This window comes from Cyprinodon variegatus, unplaced genomic scaffold, assembly GCF_000732505.1.
Source record: "Cyprinodon variegatus isolate N-32 unplaced genomic scaffold, C_variegatus-1.0 Scaffold54, whole genome shotgun sequence".
In the NCBI taxonomy this organism is placed as follows: domain Eukaryota; kingdom Metazoa; phylum Chordata; class Actinopteri; order Cyprinodontiformes; family Cyprinodontidae; genus Cyprinodon; species Cyprinodon variegatus.
In genome coordinates, this window is record NW_015150507.1 from 932,097 (window position 1) to 950,061 (window position 17,965).

Sequence of the window (17,965 nt, forward strand, 5' to 3'; positions counted from 1 at the left end):
GAATAAGATTGACTGGATGGAAAGTAGTATTTCTGCACTTACAACTTGATTCATCATTCACTTCCTTATGATGATGTAGGATGTTTTTGGTTTTAAAGATTATTTTAGTTTTTACCTTTAGTAATATATCCTGGGATTCAACTGTGAGACAGTTTGATGCAAATGACCAAATTAAATACAAGAGACATCACTGCATGTAATACTGTACATCTATTCAACAAATTCTGCTTTTTCAATTAAATGGGAAATACATTTAAATTTCAAAAATATTCTGGTGCTAAAATCCATCTTCAATCCTTGAAATAAATAGATTTTAACTTTGAAATCTTGTTCATTTAGTTGCTGTTTAGCCAAAGGCTTTTCATGTTTCCCAGCAATACGGCGATTTGACCAAAAATAAACAGTTTCTACACAAGCATCACCTTCCAGACTGTTTCTCATCATATCTTACAGTTTTCCCTTTTTACATTCACTGCTTCTTCTAAATGTTTCACTTGTTCCTTTCTGCAGCCGCCTGGTGCAGCGTGAACAGGGATTGAGCATGAAGATGATCGACTACACGCCAAGACTCCTCCTGGACACTTTCCACTTCTTTTACTCCCTCCTCCAACCTGTTTTCTGTTCCCTTTCCCCCCTCTTTATCCCTCAATTCTTTTTGTAAGTACATGTTTACATAGTGCAAAGGAAGAGCATCATCTATCTGCAGTGAAAATTAAACAAACGGTGCATTTAACAATGTGAGAATACAAAAAATGCATTTGCATTTGAGATAATTTGATGTTTGAAGTAGCTCTGGGTCACTTTGAGGTGGAGTTTATGTAGCACGGAATATGAGGTTGTTAGTCATGTAGCAAATTTTTTTTCATAGAATCAACCATCTTAAAATTTTACTTTTTTGTTGGTGTCACCATAATCTGTTCATCACTGTAACTTTCATCAACAAGTTGCTGCTAACTCTTGATTTCTGAAAACATTGCCCTCACTTCGGCCATTTTAAGCTCACAGTGAACAGATTAGGGTCATCTGCAGCCATAAACGTCAATCTAGTTTGCAATCTCAGGAAAAATGCAAACCTCTGACAGCCGCCTCTCCAGTTTATGCAGCAGCACCAGAAATAATTTAGAATATACATATATATATATATATATATATATATATAAGAATTTAGGACAGAAGAAAATCTGACTTTTGCAGCTCCCAACAGGCACACTTCCTCTTCAGGATGAGTGGATTTCTATTAACATTTCATTAATATGTTTTTCTAATGGTAAATTTGGGTTTAAATCATGTTGCATTGTTTATGACGAAACGAAGCTGGGATTAGATGAGTCTTCAGCTTCAAATACTGTAAGACCTTCCGGAAACAACACTGCCGTATGCAGTTCATACATGTTAAGCATACGTAAGAAAGCATAAAAGAAATATTGGTAAGGTAACCTCATTAATTGCTTGCTTCTCAAAAATTACAGTAAGTTAGGCATGCAGCATGTCAATCCTCCAAACTGTTGCTGTATATTGTTATTGGGCTCCTAACTGACCATGTGATTAAAAAGCCCCCCTGAGTTTCATACCTCAGTGTAGCCGATCTTCAGCATACCTGTCTTAAACTTCAACATGTTGTTCTATTTGACAAAATGAAGTCTTCATTGTTTAAAGGAGCTTTCTGACGAATAATGGCGGCTGTGGGTGTAATGGGTAAATGAGGTTTTATCATCCTGTAAAACATGATTAACAGCAGGCATCTTGTGGTAGGAGATGTAAAACCATGATATGTCCGTTTCATAAAGGTTTATTAACATACTTACTTTCCTTTTGTTTTATTTTATTAAATGTGAACACAGATTTTTATTTTTTTCCTTTGGGGAAAGATTAAGCAGGAGAAGGAAGTAAAGCACCTTTCTGCTTTTCATGCAACTAACTTTGTTTACTTTTCTGCATTGTCCTGAAATTGGTGATGGGGTAGCTCAAATTAGCTGTGACTGTCTAGCAGAGGTTGTATATATTAAAAAAAAAAGCAATGTTCTATTCTGATTATATTTGTACTTATTGGCTCGTCTCAGTGATATGGTGTAAATTCTTCCTCAGTGAAAGTGGTTTTAGAGGTGCAGCGGTTTCTCTTCAATTTGTTGGACATCTGTAACAATAAACTCTTATTTTAAAGCCTTAAAAAAAACAAAGCAGAAGCATTGTTTAGCAGGTTTTAAAAGTTTGCTGGCACTTTGTCTTATTCCTTTTATGTGAGCAGGTGTTTGCATACATAAAAGGAACACGTTTGTGTGGACATTGCAGAAACTAAAGTATCCCTGACTTACGATCACATTTACATCACATATTTCACTTTTAGTATGAAAAACTATAGAAAATCAATGAATAGAGTTTTCTTGGCGTTGTCACCAAACATGCATGGATGTTTTTCCCTCAGAATACACAACGCTCCTGTTGAATATTGAGCTGGAAAATTAATATGAATATGTTAATTATGTGAAGAAAAAAATAAGTGTTTTTTTTTTTTCGTTTTTTAGTGAGTGAGCAGACCTCTTACCAACTGTCACATGGGCCAAAATCATCCCAGCACTGCAAAACAATCAGCTTAAAAAAGCACAATGTAAAAAAAAATAATAGTGACTATAACATGAAAGTGTTTAGAAATCTGTAGTATTACCTTTCCTTCTACTTCAACTGTTTGACTCACTTCCATCTGCTGTTCTGATTTCCATTAGGGTGACGGCCATAAAAAAAAAAAAAAAACATGATTCCGGCACCATTTACATTTGTTAGGGCGCTGGGCTGCCCTGAGCAGGGACAGCATTCTGGGACGCGCAGAATAATTATATGGCACCAAAAGTACTTTTTTATTTTTTTTCATGTGAACTTGTTCAACAGGCTTGATGCAAAGTCTTTAAAAATGTCTTTCGAGACCTCTTAGAGTTTTAAGGAACCCTGTGGAGGTTTTGATCCCTCGCAGAGTAATGAAATTGTGTTTTACATAAGAACTGGGTCTTTTGAACAGTTAGAGAGTATTAACCATTAATTAAGTCAACCTTTATGGCAACCATCTTGCTGTAAATTTCCCTTTGTAACATTAGCACATTACTTGGACCATACTACCCTACTATAGGGAGTGGTGGCCGAGTGGTCAGGGCATAGACCTTGGAATCCTGAGGTTCTGAGTTCAAGCCCCACTCCCACTGACTTTTACACTCTGGCTCTCTGAGCAAGACCCTTAACCCCAGACACACAATGGCAGCCCACTGCTCCCCAAGGAGATGGGTTAAATGCAGAGGTAAATTTCTCCAATGTGAGATAAATAATGTTCAATATATTATTTTTATTATTGCACACCCACTTTACAAATTAAAATTCTCCATTTGTATACTACGTTAAAAAAGGTCTAAATCAATATCAGGTCCAAACATCTTACTTGGTCACTACTGTGCTCAATATGGAGTTCACCAAAACAAACTTAAGTCTAATGATGGAGCCAAATGTAAAAATCTACAGAGGCAGAGAGTTTAGTCCAATACAACTGGATTGAAACAGACAGGATTAATAGTTTTGGTTTTAGAAATGCCAAATTTATTGATAGGCAATGGTAAATGTAGCTACCGTTGTGATTCTATATTTAAAAAAAATGGTTGACAAAAGTTCATACTTTAATAATTTGAAGGAATAAAACTTAGAAAAGTATTGGTCTCCTTAATCTTATGCATTTTCTAGGTTTTATTCATTCAATAGAAAGCTGATACAGGATGCTTAGTTATGCCGTTTTAAAACCAGTTATGCATTTTCGATATTAATTAATGTCCTAATTTGCTGGACTTCATCATGGATGCGTTTCATCTTTGTTGTGCATTAAGCTGTTTTAAAGAAATCTCCACAGGGTGTCTTTGGGATCTCACATTTTCAGAAAGTAAGTGAAAATTTTAAGCCTTATTTGCTTTCCACAAAAAGCTGAAGTACTCTAATAAAAACAAAGCCATATAGCAAGAGTTGGTGTTTACCTGCTGCTTACTGAAAGCCATAAGATTCAAGGTGTTCAGTGCAGCCCATGTGCTCTAATCAATGGTTTTAAGTTTTTTTAGGTTTAAGCTGATGGTGGTTGAACTGTTAAAAAATACCAGTACTGGTTCCTGCTGATACATTCCTGAACGTCCCTTCGACTGTGTTCTTTTCTACCCTCCTACACCTCCTCCTCAGTGCTATGTCATACAGTGAAAGAGTTATGCCGTTGAAGTGTTTTAGAACCAATAAGGAGTGATTGTTTGCTGCAGGAAAGACAAACAGATCTGTTTTTCCTGCTGGTAGCATCAGTGTCTGATATAGTCGAGTGAAACAAAAAGCCAATCAGGAATTCGCCAATCTGTCCTACATTTAGGCCCTAACTCCTCCTTTCTATGGCTGTGTTATTTTCTATCCTATTGAGTGCATGTCAATTGAATGTTCAGTAATATAGTATTAGGCCATGCTACTCTTTAATAGGTTTTGTGCATTTCTTACTTTCTTTTTTTTCTAGTATTCCTATGAAGAAAACAGAGACTAAAATGTATTAAATATATATATGATATGAAAGATGACATACCAGAATGAATTATCACTTTTATGGCAATGTTTGATGAAATATTAATTCTTAATGTATGTTTCAGTAAAACTGCTTTCTCTTCAAGTGTAGAGACTTATTGCAGGGATGCAAGTATGATGTTTGGTCTTCAAAGAATATCTTGTCGAAATTCTAGATGATGTAGAGTGAAACAATTCAATAAAACAATAAAGATGGAAATTGTACTGTTGGGAGTCTTTTTTCACAATCAGAAAGCTGGCAAAGCTTCTAGTCATCCAGGACATGGCAGCTTCAAAAGATATTTTATAAATAAAGAAAATTACAGATCCTGAATTTAAGACATTCACTCTTTATCCGAAACGCTTCCAGAGCCAGCCAATCAGAAGTTCCACATTTTAAGCTGTTTGGGATGATCCAACCTGCACATTGGATTCAATTAAATTAATTAATTTTAGTTTATTTACATAGTGCCAATTAACAAAAAATGTCATCTCAAGGCTCAGATCATACAGTCAAATTGATTAAAAGTTTTCATCTTAGGGAAACCAGTTGATTGCAACGACTCATTGACTGGAAGGCAACCCTCACACCAAGCATGCTTGTAGTGACAATGGAGAGGAAAAACTAAATTTTAACAGGAAGAAAGTATCTTTACAGGTGCCAAGCTCTAGTTCTTCAGGGCCAGTGCAACTTTAAAATGTTTCCAAAGTCCAACACACCTGCTAACGTAATTAGGTCCTGTTTGCATGAGGTGAAAAGTTACATAGTGTCGCTTCTAAAGCATCAAACCTAAGAACTCAGGTCAATAAACCTTTAATTCACTTTGGGTTTAAAAACAATTAAAAAAAAGGTTAATGATGCATCAGTGGGGATGACTAAAATTACTTTATTTTCCAAGGAACTCCTTTCCTCTTTCTGATAAAAAAAATAAAATAAAATAGTAGAAAAATAGAGTATGAGAATTACCAGGACAGACTTCAACCAGGAAATGATACTGGCAAAGGAAGGCTTAATTGGTGATACTAAGGCTTGAAACTTTTTTAATAAAACGAATAAAACCTGTGCAAAACCACGTCAGTGAGATAACCTGGAAAACGATTGAACATTTATGCAACCATGGACACAGCAAAGAAATATTTGTGAACACAGTGTAGTTTCTATTAATAATTTCATATAGAAAATAAATCAAACCTCAACAGCCATTCGTTTCACAGGCTGTATCACAATGTAAAGAAAGCCTCCAACTGTTAGCTGTGAACGTCTTTGTATTTTCAGTGTTCAGCTTTTGTTGTATATCCTTATAGCCATAACTGAATAGAGAGTGAAACAGTTCAAACTTCACAGAAGGAATCCTGAGGTGTCAGATGGAGGTCAGATCTTTCCAAGAAGCTCCATGACAGCGATCGTGATGCTCTGACCAAAGATGAAGGCTCCACAGATCAGAGTCACAATTCCCCAAATCGTGAGGGCGATGCTGGAGAAACAAACAAATCAAAATAACAGCAAATCAGCAGAAAAAAAAAAATCTGAGTATTACAATGTTTTTCTCATTTTCCTTCTCTTATCTTCTTAATTTTTTTTTCCATTCTGTTTCATGTTTTTTGCCTTTGCATGCTCTTAAGAGCCGGCTTGATTCCTGACATTTAAATATGTCTGCATTAAAAAATTAAATACTGAAAAACGTAGTGACATTTATCCTTGTGTTTAACAATAGCAAGTTTTCAAAAATTGTCCTAGAGTTGGTTTGTTTTATAAGATTTGATTTAATTTCCCTGCAGGTTAATGTATATCCCAACAAGTTCAATATGTTCCAAGAATCTGGCAATTGCACCTTTTTCAGAGTTGTTCTTTTTTTAGGGGATATACAATGACGTCAATTTACAAGTACGTAAATTTAGAGATCATGAAATGGAAATATTGAGGTTTGTAGAAATTGACCCAAAACACAAAACAGAAAGCCTAAAAAAACTGCACAGGATAAACCTATTATTTGATTTGATTATTTCACACTCTGGGCAATAGATGTTAAAGTCATTGGTTGTCTTTCTATACCAGATATGTGCAGGCTCTTTTATTTACTAGTTTTAGCTCTGCTCAAGCTATTCATTCAGGTGTTTTGTGGGTTTGGACAGATCTAATCAAATTATGTTGACTTATCAGTGTATAGAAAAAAAAAAACAGCTGCTCACAGAAAAGAGGAAATGAGATTCATTTGCATCAGTTAAATTCATTAACATTTAAATGGAGCTTGTCCTCACCTGGTCTTGCAGGATACTGGCTCAGACCGCATAGCAAAAATCAAGCAGAGTCCTTTAGAAAAAAAAAAACAACTCACACTTTAACAGATTCAATTCTGTCGCACTTATTTTCACCAATTAACAACTTTAGAGGGAAAATTCAATCAAATCATCCCGATTGGTAATGTTTTTCTATAGGAAAACCAGCTGATTGCATACAGAATGTTAATGAACATGCTTGAATGTTGCGCTCTCTACCTGGGAATATGAAGATGAAAAATGCACTGATCCCTCCAATGACGCTGATAACTTTACTGATGTCTGGTACAAACACAGCGATGAGCAGCGTTGTTGTTATCCACAGGACGGTCAGAACGTACCGACTGCGACTTTCAAACTTCGCCAGCAGCCCCCCACCCCGTCTCCGCCACCAACTCAGCAGGGGGTCCTGAATCACTGATCTGACGTGTTTGAAATGTGATAGAGTCAAACAGAATCCAACAACACACAGGTACAGCAGAGAGGAGAACAGGCCAACAGGAGCTGCTAATGGACTGGAAAACAATCTCTCTCTGATTTAGAGAATGGCACCAAAGAATAAAAGTTAAATTTTACAGTAAACAACAGTCATAGAAATAAAATGACTTGTTGAAGACTAGTGGAAATTATTAAATAATAGCAAACAGGCGCTTAAACAGCTATTGGTTACAACCATTGTATACAGAATATCATTCCTACATACACGTCAAACCTTGAGGCGCCACATGTACCCCTTTTGTCATCTAAGAACAGAAACTGAAGCCATTATTCCTTCTGCTTACAAATGTTGGAAACATAGCCCAACATTTGTGAGAAGTTGATCCTTGGATAACCACACAGAGGAGTGATCTTCAAACATGGGTCATGTTCTCTACTGCTCCACTGCCACTTAGAATTTCCCTCTTAAATTAAAAGTGTCTCATCGCCCTGCTGTCCATATGTCTTTCCAGCTGCTAACAGCGTTAAGATAACAGTAAAACTAAACTGGGCTTGGTTTTAAAGCAGTATGGCCGACCTGCCCAGCAGCACGATGATAGGATAGATGGTGATGATGGAGACCCCAAACAAAAGCCTGGCAACAAGCATGAGTTTGTCATGGGTGGAGTACGACATTAAGATATCCGGATCCACAGCTTTTCCAAATGTCAGGTATCCATAAGCCCCTAAAGCAGAGAGCGAAGTAAGACACTGCTTATTTCACTGCGGTATATAAAAAAATAAATAAATAGTTCACACTAATGAATCAGAAGGTGGTCTGACCTGTGAGTGAGTAAATAAGGAGGCAAATGACCATTGTGACGACGGAGATGAGAGCCCAGTGAGAGAGCCGCTGGTTCTCCATGCTGCTATAGATAGCAATGGAGGCCTCATGGCACTGCAAGAAAAATACAACAAAGTCCCCTCATGTTAACTAAATGGAAAAACTTGAACATGTCAAAAATCAATTTTTATAGAACAGATAAATTGCCAGTTCATGCCTTCATTCAACAGACCCATTCTTTGAGTTAGAAATAAAGTTTAATTAGCTCTTATACAAACTGTGGTATAAATTTATGATGAAGCATTTTAAATTAATCTCCAGCCTATAATAGAAGACCTCTGATTTAATATGGTGTCAGATCATCTGAAACGCTCATATTAAATCCCATCGAATGATAAGTCACACCTGCCGTGTATTTTAAGATATACAATCTACGTCTTTAAACTCAACCATCATGCATAGCGGAATAATACAAGATAATAAATTATTTTAAAGTATTACTAAGTTATTAAGTTCATTATCATAACGATAGGACCCTGTTTTATGTCAACTACCTGGAACACAGCTTTGTATCCCCCTGGATAGCACTTAGAGTGCAACGTTTAAAACTGTTTTGCTGTTTTTATTTCAGTATTAAGTGGAGAGTTAAATAAAAGCTGATTTGAACAATGTTTTAGAGTGAAAGCTTCAGATTCTAGGATTCCTACTCCTGTCCCAGCTGTTATCAGAGGCTTTAAATCTCCCCTTTGTACCTTTCCCCTTCGATCAGGTCCTCATCAGCTCTCTTTTCAAGCCTCTGCACCACAATCATTTACCCTGAGGGAGTGATGGTGTGAGGAGAATTGTATCAATCCAGTTGCACTTTCCTTTGCCTTTATTAAATCCCACCGACAGCAGCTGTCAGGGGTGACAAGGGCAAGTTGGGCAGTTGCACACAAATCAGTCCATGTTCACACTGACAGAATGAGCTCCAAGCTCACACTCTGTGATATCAAGCATTTACAAAGTTGGCAGAGAGGGTCAACCTGCTAACCTTACACTGCATAGAGACACTCTTCTGATAAAGCCCTAACTTCCAAATCAATTTACAGCAAAGTTCTCAACTATAGAGGCAACTATGATTTTAAAAAGTCAGATTTCCTTATTATACTTCTGAATAAGTTTGTATATCAAATACCTATTTTCTTGATGTAAAAAGATTAAAGCAAGTGTTTCGGCAAACACTGTTTAGAGCCAATAAAAACCTGCAATTACATTCTTTACAGAACATTTGAACTCAGCAAAACCTTTTTCAATCTGCTACCTTATTGTGTACAAAATAAGATAGGAAAAACTGTAAAGTTGAAAGTTGTCCCTATATACAGTAACTGGCAACATTAGTGAATCACAAACAGTCATTGTTACAGAAGCTGGCTGTCCATACTGCTGATCCAATTACACAAATGAAAAGTTGAGTGGAAGGAAAAGTCATGTATAGGAACAGAAGCAACAGGAATATCTACATCAGGGGCTAAGGGGAAAATCGACTGGCTGTTGCTCAACGGTCCAAGTCCTTTTCTGAAATGAAATCAAAATGTTTGTGTTATATTTCAACTTGCCAAATAAAATGAGGGAAAAAAAGGCTGTTTTAATTTAACCAAACCCAGAATCAGCACAGTAGTCCTACATGACAGTGATGTGCAGGAGTTTTGTCTGAAAGCAAACTGCTGTGTTTGATCCTTCATTTAAAAAATTATAAATTACAAAATGTGTCATTTCTATTATATTAAATATGAAATGAAAATTTTTGCTTGCTTTTTTGTTTGTTTGTTTGTTTGTTTTAAAGCTTCACATGATATTAGAATGAATTGTCCTGATCGATTTCTGGTTTTAAAATCTCACCCTTTGATTGCTTCAGATAAAACAGATTACATTCTATAGGTTAATAGAGATGAGAGAAAGCTCAAATTGCTGGTTAGTCAGTCATATGATCATATTTATGTTCACTGAATTGCAGAACACATTGCTGCACTGTGAGTAATCCAAAGCCATGCCATGGTGCTGGTGTACTAAAACCATCTCAAATGGTTTATAAGTAAAACAAATGGTTGTCCTTACCTGAAAACCAAAGCAAATCGTTGGAATCACGCTGAACATAGATGCCCAGGAGCTGGTTCTGTGCACACAAAAATTATTCATTTTTTATCAGGCAATTTCTACAGTAAAAAAACTGCTCCAAAAAACATTTAGCAATGCTTATCTAATACAGCCATCCGTCCCCTTGTACTTGTCCAAGATTAGGATGCAAGATTATCGGGTCAAGGAGGGAAACCCTGTTAAGGTACCAGATCTGCTTGGGGCCCTGCCCCTTCTTATGATGTCATCATATTGCAACACCTCTCAGACAAACTGTATTGCACGTGTGTTTTAAGAATCAGATCTCTTTTGGAGTCCCAAATTATTATTATCCATATTTGCTATTATTTTATGTTTCATCGGTGATCTAAAGTAGCCCAAAAGTAGAAAACAATCATTCTCAGTCTTAAATTAAAGTACTGCATTCTAAGACTGAGCTCTGCCATTTAACAAGGTGACAAAAAAGTCTCCGCTTATTTTTATCCTTTTTATTAAGATCTGAGGGGAGGACAAATAGCACATGTTAAAAATGACTTTCGTAGAGATTTTAGCCTCTCAAAACCCACCGGCTCGCCTATTATTTTTGAGAATAAATAAAAAAAAGTCATGTTTGAGGTGATGAATCTTGGGCTGTGTTTGACTCACCCAATTCCATGCATATATTCATAAACCATGTGTTAGCTTTCAAATAATGTATCACACATAACTTTTATGACCATTTGGGTATGAAAAACAGGTGAGAATTTCCCAAAATGAGATGGATGGGAGGATGGATTAAGAGTTTAAAAAAAGAAAACTGCAATTATTCTACTTGTAGAAAACAAACTGTTGTTGACACAAAGTTAAAAGTAGTTTAGTGTAATTTGGCTAACTGACTGAGTTAAAAGAGGCTAAGCTGTTAGCTACTCAATTTCACCAAGGGTATCGGGAGGAATATTGTACTTCGGTCAATATTATATAATCATATGCCGTGGTGACTTTTCAATAAAGGATGCTAGTGCACCACCCCATTTAGTGGGGTTTATCTGTCCAAATCACACTTAATCCTAAAATAATTATTTACAAAGACATAGACCACTTTCAAACAACAGGCATTAATGCTTAATTCAGATTTTTTTTATTAAATCAGATTCTTTTGTGTGGTTGTTCATATTACCAAATATATGCAACTTGTATTTGGTGTCCCGCATGGTGCAGTAGAGGATGCAATGACATCACAAGTAGCGAGCGTAATCTGTATTTACAGAAGTAAAGCAATCTTTTCAAGAAGATGAAAAAACAGACTGCTCTCCACACTATCGTCTGCCATGGTTGTTTTTCTCCCTGCTTCTGCATTGCTAGACGCAGAATAGGGACCTTTGTTTAGTATTACTGAAGCTCAGGTCAGGTCAAATGCATCCTGGCCGTTCTGACAGAGGTTGCATTTGAAAAAGATCAGATAAGAATCAGATTTAGGACCACAGGCTCTTCTCAAGATGCTTCCTAATTACCTTCTCATGTTTTGTCTGCTAGTGTCTCTTAATATTGAACAATTTAAAGTCTGCCTCAGTCTCCTTGCACATTAGGGAAATACATTTATTTCATATTTCAGTGCAAAAATAATCCAATCTCCACTTTTCTTTGAAATGGCAGCCCTCGCTATCAATTTTCATCTTCTTATTTGTATTCGCAATTTCAGAAGAAAATTGGGAGGTTCATAGGTCACAGAACAATAGTGTGGAGATGGGTTTGCTGGCAAATCTATATACTTTTTGGTATGGGTATTGTGTAGATAATAATTTATTTAATAAGATACCGTGGACCAGTATAAAATTGGAACATGTGCTACATTTGGCCGCCGGGCCAGACTTTGGATACGCCTGTATTAACACAAACGGAATCTATGACAATGGAAACTTCTAGCCGAATCTAACCTGCATCGCATTTAGGGATATCTCATGATCAAATTGCAGCTCAGTGTAATCGGTTATAGATCCACAGAGTTTGAAGAAACCATAATGTTACCAGAGCTTTTTGAAATAATAAGGAATAAATAAAAAAATCTAACTCAAAAAGAAATGCTTCACATACCCGCTTGAGTAGAGAGGAGTTTGGTGATCAGGAATATTGGGCATGGTGTAGTACTTGATGATTATGGCTACAGTCAGGTAGGTTGCAGCCAGAGTCCCCAGAACACTATGAGGGTATAAAGATAAACAGTTCTAGACAGCCAGTACTAACTATATATATATATATATATATATATATATATATATATATATATATATATATATATATATATATATATATATATATATAAATAAGTAAATTACTAGACAAGAGGTCACGATTAGCGGATGCGGACCCAACCTGATTTAAAACATTTATAAATAAGTAAATTACACAACCTTGTGTATTTCTGGATGCTTATTGCCTTGGAGATGGAAAGAGGCGTGATGAGAAAGACGCAGAGCAGAACCAGGGCAAATTGGTGGTCAGTATAAAAGTGATAGGGCATCTCAGATTTAGACGTAGTGGTCACCAGCTCATATAGAGTGTCGCACACTAAAGGACAGAAACAAGAACATAGAAATAAACATTTCAGAGGCATGTGTTCATCTTCTCCATTACACAGGGAAAAAAGGTTAGCCTTGATACAAAATATACATTTTCTCATCTTAATTTGAAATTTCTCTAATGCTATTACCGGTATTTATTGTGCCTGGGTAACTCTAGGCATAAGATATACGATAGATATAAGATAGACCTAGGCTCTCTACATGGAGTTTGCATGTTCTCATCCATGCATGTGTGGGTTCCTTTTGGGTACTTTAGCTTTCTGTCATAGGATGCTGGACATGGGCACCAGCCCCCAGTGACCCTAGTGGACAAACAGGTAGAAGATGGATAGATATCTGGTTGGCTTCAAGGATAAAGGCTAAATTTCACTGTGTGCAATTAATTTGTGTAATAAGACAAAATATTTATTTAACTTTTATGACATATTTTTTTAATACATGCAGACCTTTGACTTACTAATTATTATTAGAAGATAGTAGTGAAACACACTAAAAAAGCCTATATTGGCCATTAAAATCACTGATATTTACATATTTATATCAAAATTATAGATAAGATTGGCCCAAAAAAAAGCTATGATGAAATAGATGTCATTAGATTGTTAAATTTTCCTGACATCCACGAGGGGAAAACAAAGAGCAATGCTGAGAAGCCTTCACTCAGAGGGAAAGAGCTTATAGGACCCTTTCCATTATTAAAAGGAGAGAAAAGTTTAAATATAACAGCACTGGGAGACAAGAGTTGTTTTTCTTTAATTCAACAAGGAGCAATGACATTTCTTTTTTAAGAAAAGAAGAATATTTTCACAAAACATTTAAGGTAATGCAAAACATTCCAGCTAAATTACATGTAATATAACATATAAAAGGCAGCATACAACTTTAAATGGTCCTGAGCAATAGCTGGAGCAGAAGAGTCTAATAAAAACCTACATTTTCCCTGTGGTTTGTTTTTTTAATTTGAAAATGTAGTTCCTTTTTGTCTAACAATGCCAATAATTCTCCACAAAGAGTAAGAATATTTTTTTCTCCACGTTTTCCCACTTCTAGTGAAACAAATGCTGGGTGACGGTACCACAAAAGGTTAGAATGCAAAATTACTCATAAAGTGTTTATTAGAAGTGACTCACACTTTTCTAGCTGATCATTCACTATGATCAGGAAGGCCACAGAGATCATAAAAAGGCTGAGGACAAAGCAGATCTCACACAGCTGACCAATGGCATTACCACACAGCTCCTTCACCACAGCCTGATAGGTGAGCTGGCCACTGATGGACGAGGAATAGCCCAGAATGATCAGACCACTGATCAAGAACACGAGAGAGATCTGAGGGCATACAGAGACGCAGAAATGGCATGAATTATTTTTGAGGCATTATTTTTTTCACCTGAAAGCAGAATACAAAAGTCACAACCACAATTATTTTAATAAGGAGAATTTCTTAATAAGGTGTGCAATGCCTGCAACATTATTAAACATGATTGGTCTGGTGGTAGGTGAAGGTTGGTTTGAGGTAATGCTAGCCTCATTTGGCAGGAGCATTTAAGCAGCTCGTGGAGGATGAAAATGAACAGCCAATACCAGGCCTCTTCTGTCCTTAATCCAAAAGCCCATCTCTAGTACATCATCTTTAGGTCTATCAACACCATCAGGTTGGAGTTTTTTCTGAAGAGATCAGATGCATTTTGCAAATGTTTCTTTAAGCAACTTAGCTTAAGATTCCTCCATGGGTCCCCTTTCATTACGCCGTTTTGAAACTTGTTGCTTATGTGATAACGGATCACAGAACTTATATAATTGAACCCTTTGTAAGTTCACTACAAAGAGAGGACGGATGTTTCTGAAATCACCTCAGTTCATCTCAAAGAGGTCAAAACAGGGACACTTTGGTAACCATTCAGTATCTTGTTTGTGCTTCTTCCACTGTAAGGAAAACTGCTTGCAGTATTCCTGATCAATTTCATTGATTTCTAACAGAGTCACACCTGTTTTGAAATCAGCTGTTGTTAAAGTCCGATATTCCAATACTCAACATAGATTTCTTTTTTTTAAGGCTTGAGTCACTCCAACAGGTTTCCTAACTATCCTAATCTGTTGGGAGATAAAATAAGTTGTGCATGACAAAATAGCTTAAAAACACTGCTTACAATAATAATAACGATTAAAACCTGCTTTAAAGAACGCTTCAATGGGAGATTATCCAGTGCTTTGTCTGCTGAAACAAAGAAGACAAACAATTAGCCAACAACTTTGGTCAATTGTCTGACTTCCTGGTCCCGGAATAAATGAATAAAAACATTTTTGAAAACATTAGATCAATGAATGCCAACTGTTGAATGGGCAACCTATGCAGGATTTAAATACTGAGTAGCTACATTAATCTACTTGTCACATAGCCTTATGAAACTGCAAAAAATCAACTGTCATGTAAAAATTATAAAACCACCATTTTCCATTTTTTTTTTATTGCTATCTTCAGGTAATAAGAGGAGGTGGTCTATTTTTTTCATGGATTTATTAATAAAACACAAACTTAATTTAGCAGATGGAAAAAGTAGCTGACTGGTCATTTTAAATAGCAGCCTGGAAATTGTCTCAAATAAATTAATATTTAAAGCATTAACATAAGATGAGAGCAGTATTAATTTAATCCCTAATAGAGATAAACTTTTCAAGCACATTTTAGCATTTTAGCAAGCACAATTCAAAAAAATTGAATTGTCTCTGAAGTTTTTCAATCAGATCTGATTTTTTTTTTTTTTTTATTTTTTTCTTTTTTTTTTTTTTTTTTTTTTTAGTATTTTTAAACGAGAGGTTCTCACCAGCTCCACGGTGACCGCGCTATGGACGCCCCCTGCTCTGTCAAACGCCCAGGGAAAGTTCAGTAACCCGGCGCCCAGAGCAGATTTCAGCATGATAAAGACGGCCCCCATGGAGCCGAGCCGGGGCCCCACATCCGGAGGCTGCTTGGAAGAGGCTGAAGCCAACAGACTGATACTCTCCCTTGCCAACTCTTCCATGCTCGGGCGGCAGAAGATTTGAAGCGTGTTTTGGTGACTGACAGCGGGTCTGACCGGCCGGGGTGGGGGGTAGGGGGGGCTGAGCTTGGTGCGCTTGGATGGTGCGTTGGTATGGCAGGCCGTTTTGACATTTATCAGAAGCGCAGTCCTTTTCATTGTTCCATTTGTTGATCTCTAAAATAAGATTATCAGGTAGTCAGAAATGTACATATAGATATCCTAAAATATATTTTTGCTAGCAAAAATTTGATTTCAGGCTGCCAAAAATATAATTGTACTATTAAGAACAATCAAATACCTAGAAATCTTTACAAATTTGAATAGGCCCTTTTGACATGTATTAGCTTGAATGAATATATATTTAAGATGTCTGCAAATGCATTTCTCCCTAGTCAAAATTAACAAAATTAATAACACTTTTCCTATCTAAAATATACATTTCAGATATCTGAAATGTAATTCTTACTAGTACAAATGACGTCACATTTCCCATACATGTGTATTGGGCTTTTACTTCCACATATCTAAAATAACATTCTTCCTATCTAAAATGAATTCTGACTATAGGATGAATTCAATTTTAGACCTGCATAATAGAGTTACTGCTAGTCAAAATTACTATTTCAGATATCTAAAATGTATATTTTAGATAAGAGGAATGTTATTTTAGATAGCTGAGATGTTCATTTTCGCTAGGAAGAAATGCATTTGAGACATCTGACATCAGCTAATAAATGTCAAATGGCCTGCCATATAGGGTCAATAGATACACACAGGGTCGGTCTGATGGCAAGACGCTGCGTTTAAGGGCTGTCCGGAAAGTTGACATTCGTTGCATACCTTTATATTAAACTGTGATGAGTCATGTTAAAGTACAGGGTCACCCTCAGAAAGTTTAGCAGGGGATGGTCAGAATGAGGCTTGATGAATCCCTAAAATTAAAACATAACAACATTTTAGGAATGAAATATTTGTTGGAAGAAATCCCTTTTATTTCTTTAAAGTCGTAGGGAAGTCATATTTAAATGTCAAATCATTCTGGCTTAAACGTGTATATAAATGTACTCTTTATCAGACATATTGTCCCAAAAGTTAGAAAATTTCTATAAAAAAAAAATCCTTATGCAGGCCAGTTAGTTATACCTCAGCTTGAACACCTCAATTCGGCCAATCATATATCAATTTCTATGGCCGGATTTGGAGCTTAGATGAAACTTAGAAATATATTTCATTTATTTCTTAAGCAACCACATATTCCCAACAAATTTAGATTTTAATTATTTAAAAAATACTGCAAATCTGCGTTTTTCCTCCCAAGTGACCCTGGAGTTGAGTAAAGGCTAGACATACCCGAGGGAGAACAAGGAAGGGCATAATGGCATAATGAACTAATTAATAATTAACTCTTCAAAGGAAGTCAGTTCTGACCTACTGGTCTGGAATGGCCATTTAAAGTGTGACAATGACATAATATTTGTATTACTTCTATATTATATGGGGGGAGTGTTGGCCTAGTGATTAGAGCAGTGCGCTTGTGCTCTGAGAAGGTTGCAAGTAGCCAGTTAGCTGGATACTTGTGCAGTCCCTTTGCCTTCACTCTGGGTTCCTGAGTAAAACCCCTAACCCATGATTTCTCTCCAGGCACCACACAGTGGCAGGCCCACTGCTCCTCAAGGGGAGGGCTGAAGATGGAGAAGTAAATTTCTCCAGTGTGAGATCAGTAAAGTAAAGAAAAATTCTAAATATAATATAGTTCTAGCTTATAATTTCATCCATAGTACCGGTACATGTTCTTTAATAGATTTTGTTAGTTCTTTATTTTGATGCGTGCATGGGTTCATTGTAATGATTTAAAAATGTATTACGCATATATTTCTGCATACAGTATCACCTCAAGGCCTTTTACAGAGACAAGTCAGTCAGATGGTTAAAAGTTTTCAATTGAAAGAAACCCAGATAATAACATTAACTAATTAGTCACTGATTTTGCAGGTTCCACTGCCCCTAGTTGATAATGCAGGGACTGTAGACATTTGCCTGCCTTATTTTGTTGAATCTGCAGCAAACCTTTACATCGACATAAATGCATTCAACAGTGGAAAGAAAAAACTCCCTTTTGATAGAAAAAAAAACCTCCAGCAGAACCAGGCTCGATGTGAATGGCCTTCATAATG

At 36.3% G+C, this 17,965-nt stretch overlaps 2 protein-coding genes across 3 annotated transcripts in view; one reads left to right on the forward strand and one right to left on the reverse strand.

Moving 5' to 3' along the window:
• necab2 (N-terminal EF-hand calcium binding protein 2) overlaps positions 1 to 1,115 on the forward strand; it is a 154,126-nt gene extending 153,011 nt beyond the window's left edge. For both annotated transcript variants that reach the window (XM_015371140.1, XM_015371141.1), the window contains one exon: positions 511 to 1,115. In XM_015371140.1, coding sequence (XP_015226626.1) covers positions 511 to 539 — 29 coding nt within the window. In that variant the 3' untranslated portion in view covers positions 540 to 1,115. The remainder of the gene's footprint in view (positions 1 to 510) is intronic.
• Positions 1,116 to 5,431: 4,316 nt separating this feature from the next.
• Positions 5,432 to 15,801, reverse strand: slc38a8 (solute carrier family 38 member 8). The gene is made up of 10 exons (XM_015371166.1): positions 15,594 to 15,801; positions 13,899 to 14,097; positions 12,598 to 12,754; positions 12,281 to 12,385; positions 10,193 to 10,250; positions 8,095 to 8,209; positions 7,850 to 7,997; positions 7,054 to 7,256; positions 6,817 to 6,868; positions 5,432 to 6,032 (listed from the first exon to the last, which is right to left on the reverse strand). The coding sequence occupies exons 1-10, from the start codon at positions 15,789 to 15,791 to the stop codon at positions 5,930 to 5,932; spliced, it is 1,338 nt and encodes a 445-aa protein (XP_015226652.1). The 5' UTR covers positions 15,792 to 15,801; the 3' UTR covers positions 5,432 to 5,929.
• Between the last annotated feature and the right edge of the window lie 2,164 nt (positions 15,802 to 17,965).

Excerpts from the sequence above, each read along its gene's own strand:
- slc38a8 (XM_015371166.1), bottom strand. The coding sequence starts at position 15,791 with ATGGAAGAGTTGGCAAGGGAGAGTATCAGTCTGTTGGCTTCAGCCTCT. Across the intron at positions 7,257-7,849 it reads ATCATCGTGCTGCTGGGCAG|ATCAGTGATTCAGGACCCCC; the intron begins GTCGGCCATACT and ends CAAACACGTCAG. Across the intron at positions 6,869-7,053 it reads TTTCATCTTCATATTCCCAG|GACTCTGCTTGATTTTTGCT; the intron begins GTAGAGAGCGCA and ends TTTTTTCTAAAG.